At 51.0% G+C, this 7,597-nt stretch overlaps 1 protein-coding gene across 1 annotated transcript in view; it reads left to right on the top strand.

Annotated features, from left to right (window-relative positions):
* Nucleotides 1-7,266, top strand: part of LOC107295164 (elongation factor 2) — a 40,944-nt gene extending 33,678 nt beyond the window's left edge. Inside the window, exons 11-14 of the mRNA XM_015824466.1 lie at nt 338-691; nt 2,399-2,581; nt 4,351-4,483; nt 6,874-7,266. Of these exons, the coding sequence (XP_015679952.1) occupies nt 338-691; nt 2,399-2,581; nt 4,351-4,483; nt 6,874-7,067 (864 nt within the window). The 3' untranslated portion in view covers nt 7,068-7,266. The remainder of the gene's footprint in view (nt 1-337; nt 692-2,398; nt 2,582-4,350; nt 4,484-6,873) is intronic.
* The last annotated feature ends 331 nt before the right edge of the window (nt 7,267-7,597 follow it).

The following is a 7,597-nucleotide window of genomic DNA, read 5'->3' as shown; positions in this document are numbered from 1 at the left end:
CCTCCTCCTCCTCCTCTCTGCAACCCCTCTCCTTCTAGCACTGATGATGTTCCCTAGTTTGGATCATGAAATGTTTGCAAGAAAACACCAAGCTCAAAGAGCACTAAGGGCCCCATAGTTCTCTTTCACCAGTCCTCCTCCTCCTCCTCCTCCTCCTCCTCCTCCTCCTCCTGTTCCTCAACCCCACTCCCTTCTAGCACTGACGATGTTCCCTAGTTGGGTCATGAAACATCTGCAAGAAAACCACCCAGCTCAGAGAGCACCCGGGACCCCTCACGTCAACCCTGAGCTGCATTTATTCTCCTTTATAAATCAAACTGGATTTGTTTACTTGCAGAAATCCGACCCCGTAGTGTCCTATCGGGAGACCGTCTGCGAAGAATCCAACCAGCTCTGCTTATCCAAATCTCCTAACAAGCACAACCGCCTTTACATGAAGGCCCGCCCTTTCCCTGATGGATTGGCGGAAGACATAGACAAAGGAGACGTCAGTTCCCGCCAGGAGCTGAAGCAGCGAGCTCGCTATCTGGCCGAGAAGTACGAGTGGGATGTGTCGGAAGCACGGAAGATCTGGTGCTTCGGACCAGACGGAATGGGGCCCAATATTCTGGTCGATATCACTAAGGGCGTCCAATATCTCAACGAAATCAAAGACAGCGTGGTGGCTGGGTTCCAGTGGGCCACGAAGGAGGTAGGCCCGGTGCCCGATTAATATCTAAGACCCTACGGGGAGTCCTCGACTTAACCATTCATTTAATGCACAGGTCGGCAACCTGCGGCTCTGGAGCCGCGTGCGGCTCTTCGAGCCTTCACCTGTGGCTCCCAGCCTCCTCTGCCATTTGCAGAGAGAGACAGAGACAGAGCGAGGCACTTGCGCTTCCCTGCTTCTCTCTCTGTCTCTCTTTGTGTTTGTGTACGTGTATGTGTGTGTGTGTGTAAAAGAGAGTAGACTCACAGTGTTCTCCAATAAGCTGAAAAGCTTTTTGGGCGGGGCTCCTCCCTTTGCTGCATCTCTGCAGGAAGCAGGAAGGACAGGAGAGAGCTAGCTAGCCCAGCTATGCTGACTCAGGAATTCTGGGAGTTGAAGTTCATGAGTCATAAAAGAGCCGAGGTTGCCTACCTCTGAGCTTGTTGGAGAACAGCTTGAAGACAGCTTGCCAGGTGAGCAGAAGATCGGAGAGAGGGAGGGGAGGAGAGAAAGAGAGAGGGGGAGGAGAGAGAGGGAGGGAGAGAGAGAGGAAAGAGAGAAAGAAAGAGAGTGGGGGAAGAGGACTGGCAGACCAAGGGCAGAAAGAGAGAGAGGGAGGGAGAGAGAGACAGAGAGACAGTGTTTTGTTTTCGGTGGGAAACTGGTCCAAGTGGCTCTTTGAGTGTTTTGGGTTGCCTACCTCTGATTTAGTGACTTCTCAGAGTTACAACGGCACTGAAAAAAGGGACTTGTGACCGTTTTTCACACTGCATAACAGTCATTTTGCAGCCTCCCTCTTGGTCAGGTAATCAAAATTCAGGCGCTCGGCAACTGGCTCATATTTATGACGGTCACAGTGTGTCCCCGGGGTCACATGATCCCCTTTTGCGACTTTCTGATGACAAAGTCAACAAGGGAAGGCAGATTCACTTAACGACTGCATTAACTGCCTTAACGGCTGCAGTGATCTGCTTAAGAGCCGTGGCCAGAAAGGTCGTAAAGCGGGGCAAACCTCACTTAACCACTGCCTCACCTGGCAGTGGAAATTTTGGGCTCAAGATACAGGACGACCTGTATCTTGAATCATTAACATCACTATGTACGGCACTTAATTTCCCACAAATCGTCATGGAAGTACGACAAATTTCCTATACGTCTCACTTGAAAGCTTTGCTTGGATTACTGCGCCGGTGGCATTTAGCTGTTAATTGTTGCGGTAGTGTCAACGCTGCTACCATTGGATGTTCTTGCTTTGACAACCTATGAAGATGCAGCTTTTGGGGGAGGAGGCGGAATGTGGTGGGAGTGAGTTAGACATAACCATATTGTACTAGTGTGTGAATTCAGAGCTTGAAATGAGAGGTGATAAGAAATGGCGGGGCTGGAGAACTGGAGGGGAAGCCTGCATTTCAAACTAATTGGAGAATGTGATTTATGACTGTTAATTGGAGGAGGAAATTGTGCTTTGATACTATGTGCTCAGGGGAGGGGAATCCAGTTTTGGGCTTCAACTATGTTAGTGCCGAAGCTATGCTACTCGCATAAAGATTTTTTAAGGTAAACAATGCCTTGAAGTTCTTTGAAGAGTTTATCTGTCGGAACCGTGGTTTGCAAGGCGGTGACAACAATCCTTGTGAAAGCTACTGCCACATCGGTTTTCCGCTGAGGAAAGGCAGCTGTAGCACGTGGTCGTCTTTCTCTCCTCCGCAGGGCGTTTTGTGTGAAGAGAACATGAGAGGGGTTCGTTTTGACATTCAAGACGTGACTCTCCATGCCGACGCGATCCATCGCGGGGGAGGACAGATCATCCCGACGGCCAGGAGGGTCTTGTATGCTTCCGCCTTGACTGCCCAGCCGCGTCTGATGGAACCCATCTACCTTGTGGAGATTCAGGTAACAGCCAGGGGTCAATTTGGGACGAGGCGTTGATGACCCCCTTTGGCGTTCAGAAGAGCCAGCAAAGGCCGGTATTCCCACGTTCCTGCGACACGTTTGACGTAGTTACGGTCGGGCTGAGATGAGATACAGGATCAGCTGGCTCTCCTCAATTCCAAACTCAGCCACGTGTACCTCAAGCAACCTGGGATGTGGCACACTTCTTTGCAACGGCTATTTTTGCTCCTGTTGTGTTCAGTTCGTTGTCGAATTTCCTGAGGTCCTTGATCTGGGTCCTCTACAACAGAGGTCCCCACTCTATGGGCTGTGGCCCAATACCGGGCCGCGGCCTCTTGGCCACTGGGCCATGTGAGTGGCCAGTGCATGCGAGCACCCTGTGTCCTTGCGCCGACGCTAGCCCAGCCACGATCCGTGAGCCTCTCACCGGCGCTAGCTGAGCTGCAAGCTGGTGCTAGCCAAGCTATAAGCCGCACACCGGTGCTAGCTGAGCTGTGAGCTCGTTGGCGCTAGCTGAGCCGTGATCCGTGAGCCTCTCGCTGGCGCTATGTAAGCTGTGAGCTGGCGCTAGCCAGGCTACAAGCCGCACACCAGTGCTAGGCAAGCTGTGAGTATCTCGCTGGTGCTAGCCAAGTTGTGAGTTTCTCGCTGGCGCTAGCTGAGCCACGATCCATGAGCCTCTTGCCGGTGCAGAGTTGTGAGCTGGCGCTAGCCAAGCTACAAGCCACACACCAGCACTAGCCGAGCCGCGAGCCTCTAGCTGAGCTGCGATCCATGAATTTGTCACCGGCGCTAGCCGAGCCACGAGCCTTTCGTCGGTGCTAGGCAAGCTGTGAGCCATGCGCTTGTGCTAGCTGAAGTTGTGTGCTGTGTGCTGGTACTAGCAGCCCCATTCGCAGAGCACGCATGCTCGCGGCCCCGTTCACATGCAGCCACATTTACGTGTGTGCGCATGCACGTATGCATAAAGGTGCCTGTCCCTCCCTTTCCCACTGGGCTGTCAACCCAGAAAGGTTAGCGTCCCCCTGCTCTACAGTGTAGTTCAAGATAAGCTGTTTTTAGGGAGGGTGGAAAAGCAGCGTAGTAAAACCCTATGGAAAATATGCAATAAAACAGCTACTATGTAAGTTGTGTTCTAAATCCCCCCCCCGAATATTTCCTGACTTTGCCACCAGGCGCTACTATGTGTGACACAAACTTAAAAGAACACCGTGATTTCTCAGTTGCCTGATAAAATTCAGGGGCTGAATGATGCACTTAAGAAAGGATTATGGGTCCTGTTCTAATGGTAGCTTGGTTTCTGATAAAGTGTGAGAATTTCCACTAATCGGATATTTCTAGCCCATCACCAAGGTACCCCCAGTGGTTTAAAAGAAGCTTTTTAGCACGCTAAAAGATTCTGACTGGTTTGAGTGGGAAGGTAGTAGAACGTGCAGGTCTATTTCACCCCACCATTTTAAGAGAAACTCTTGGACTACAGTGTTTGTCTACGCTACTGCAATTTGTAAAATTTATAAAATATTAGTGATCAAAGGCTTTGTCTTCCAAAACGTGTGCAGAAATCTAGCTTATTCCACTAAGTATAGGAGGGAGCATATCACTAATATTTTATAAAAACTTGTTTTAGGAATTGCAGTAGCGTAGACGAACACTGTAGTCCAAGAGTCACTCTTATTGCACAAATTATAATCCTCCGTATTATTAAGAATTGCGAGAGGTTAGGAACCGGTCTTCCTTAAAAATTTGTCTTTTTTTTTCCCTCCTCCTAGTGCCCGGAACAAGTAGTTGGGGGCATCTACGGTGTGCTGAACCGGAAACGGGGCCACGTTTTTGAGGAGTCTCAGGTAGCCGGGACTCCAATGTTTGTGGTCAAAGCGTATCTCCCGGTGAACGAATCTTTTGGTAAGAGAACTCTCTGCAACCTATTACCCAGCTTGCCCAGAACCTTCCTGTGAAGTCCGCGCAGCCAGTTCCTGAAGACCTTACGGACCGTAAAACGTTCAGAAACCGCTGCGAAGCCCTGTGGAACGGTATATAAGTCTCAAGTGCTATTGCTATAATTGAACCGAGGATTACGGTGGCAAGTTGTGCCGGATGTTAAGCAGGTCCACGTGACCTCAACTGAATTTACCTCTTTTTTTACAGCAGTTATTAAGTGAATCGCCCTGATCATTAAGCGAGTCAGTTACCTGCAGTGGACGTTTTTGACAGAAACTGGAATAAATGCCAGTTTCTGACAGCACATGATCAATTATGGTCCTGCGACTGTAAGATCTTGCAAATAGCCAAAAATGGAGGCTAGTTGCTGAGTACCCAAAATGTGATAACATGACCAGGGGGACGTCTAGGGAGATTCTCCATCCTCCAGGTCATGATTGTCCCAAAGGTGCTTTTTTAAGGGGGCAACTGGACTTTCTTTGTTTTTCTTTGAAGACGTTTCGCTTCTCATCCAAGAAGCTTCTTCAGCTCTGACTGGATGGTGGGGAATGGAAGGATTTGTACTCCTTGCGGACAGCTGGTCATTTGCCTTCTTTTAGAGCAGTGGTGGCAAACCTATGGCACGAGTGCCAAAGGCGGCACTCAGAGGCCTCTCTGTGGGCACATGTGCCATCAGCCCAGCTCCGCCTCCCCCCACGGGCCCCTCCACACCAGCAGCCCCCTTGGAAGAGTCACTCCCAAGCATGGCCCCCCTGGAGCAGCGCAGCCAAGGACATAGCAGCTGGGCAGTGGGGACAACACTCCACCCTTGTGCCCCGTCGCAAACAGATGATGCTGCAGGGCACGGGTGGAGGGCGTGGTGACCATGGCGCTGCTGGGCCGCCTGGGCAATCTGCGGCGGGCGAGTGGGTGGGGGCGAGGCAGTTTTTGGGCACTCGGTCTCTAAAAGGTTCGCCATCACTGTTGTAGAGGGTCGTTGAGGCCACCTGGAGGTTTAATCTGTGTCCTCAGGGTCACCTGAGTGGTGCAAAAGAAGGACAGCCCTCTCAACAGAGGGAGGATAGGGCACTATCTATCTCCCGCCTATAACACTGTCCTTTCAGCAGTTCCAAGGCTCCACATCCATGTGCACCACTCAAGAGACCCTGAGGACACTAGCAGTCCTGTTCGTGCATGCGGCACGGGTGCGCATATAGTCGCACCCACCCACAGGGCTGTGTGCACAAGGGGGAGGAATGTGCATCCACACGTGCGCACAACACCCAGCCATTTCCGCAGCCTGCTGGCCAAGAGCCCACAGCCCGGAAGCGAGCTGCGGCCCATAGGTTGGAGACCCCTGGTGTAAGTAACTTAACCACTGCAATGATTTTAACTGTGGAAAGGTTGTAAAATGGGGCAAACTTCACCGCTCAGCAACAACGTTTGGGCTCACTCGTGATCGTAAGGCCAACTTGTGAAGCACCCTTAGGCCAGGGTTTTTCAACCTTTTCACCCATTGTACCACTTTTAGGATATGGCAACATCCGAGAACCACCAGTCGCCTAGCAAGGTGTCAAAAACCTGATGACCAAAAAAAAAAATAAAAAGAAAAAAGTGATAAAAATACAGGTAGTCCTCGACTTACAAGTTTGCTTAGTGACTGTTCGAGCTTACAATGGCACTGAAAAAAGTGCCCCCCAAGCCACAGCCGAGCAAGACACCTGCCTGCCCGCCCGGCCGCGCTCTTCCTCCTGTCCAAGGTTTTCATTGTTGTGAGCATTTCTGTTGAGGATTGGCAGCGGGGGTGGGTGTTTGGTTTTTATTCCCCCCCCCCCCGTCTTCTGGGTGGTTGCAGCAGATTCTGGTCGCTTCCCATGACCCTGGGACACTGACCGTCATAAATATGAATCGGTTGCCAAGCATCTGAATGTAAATCACAAGACCGTGGAGAGGCTGCAACATTCCAGCTGATCGGCGCTTCTTCAGGGCTCAGCAGAAGCCCCAGGATCAGTGCTTATCTCCAGCTGGATCCTGGCGCTGATCCTGGCGCTTCCGCTGAGCCCTGACAGCCCCGAAGAAGCGCAGATCAGCTGGAAAGCGGCACTGATCCTGGCGCTTCCGCTGAGCCCTGACAGCCCTGCAGCTCCAGCCGTCTCTCGCTCAGGCTTGTGCGGTGCTGCCACCGATTCAGCTCATTCCCCTCCCCCGCTACCACTTTTCTGGGATGGTCACGTACCACCTGCCAGGTGCCAATGTACAAGTGGTACCCGTACCACTGGTTGAAAAGTCCTGCCTTAGGCCACGGCAGTCTTCCTGCAATATGGGCTGCGGTCATACAAGGGTCATCTTCTCTCCCCCCCCCTCCTTCCTCGCAGGTTTCACGGCCGACCTGAGATCCAACACGGGGGGCCAGGCTTTCCCGCAGTGCGTCTTTGATCACTGGCAGATCTTACCCGGAGATCCCTACGACGGCAATTCACGCCCTTTCCAAGTTGTGGCCGAAACACGTAAACGCAAAGGCTTGAAGGAAGGCATCCCACCCCTAGACAACTTCCTGGACAAATTGTAACTTGCTTCCTCCAGGTGGGCGAGGGGCGTGTACGACAATTTGCCCAATTCCCTGCCCCGGAATCGGGATTTGCTTCACACGAAGCAAGGAAGAAATGGGGAAACCGGACACACCCAAATGGAGAACACAAGCCAGCCATCTTTAAGCAATTATGTCATGTTCGCATAATGAGAAATAAAAGTGTTGTTGTTGAATAGAATTATTGAGTCGGGATTTTTTATTTTCTCCATTCCACTTGACGGCTTTTATGGCGAGAATTTCTGAGACACAGTGATTACATCAGGTTTATGCATATTCAGTGGCTTCTGTTGCCCCAGTACGTATCATCCCTTGCTTAGCACAGGAAAGGCTGCTTCTAAAAGTTGGGAGAAAAGTTTGCAAAAACAATCCAGCATGGCATTTTTATTTTTTGTTTTTAAAATCCCCCCACGTGCTAATTGCATCACTTCATCAAAAAGTATGGCTTAAACTTTCACGGATTCAGACGCCTGAAAATTCACCTCTGAAACAAAGAGGAATTTTTTAATTTT

Source organism: Protobothrops mucrosquamatus, unplaced genomic scaffold (genome assembly GCF_001527695.2).
Source record: "Protobothrops mucrosquamatus isolate PMUCROS unplaced genomic scaffold, P.Mucros_1.0 scaffold2243, whole genome shotgun sequence".
Lineage (NCBI taxonomy): Eukaryota > Metazoa > Chordata > Lepidosauria > Squamata > Viperidae > Protobothrops > Protobothrops mucrosquamatus.
Note: the sequence above shows the minus strand (reverse complement) of the source record. Positions and strands in the feature narration are given on the sequence as shown.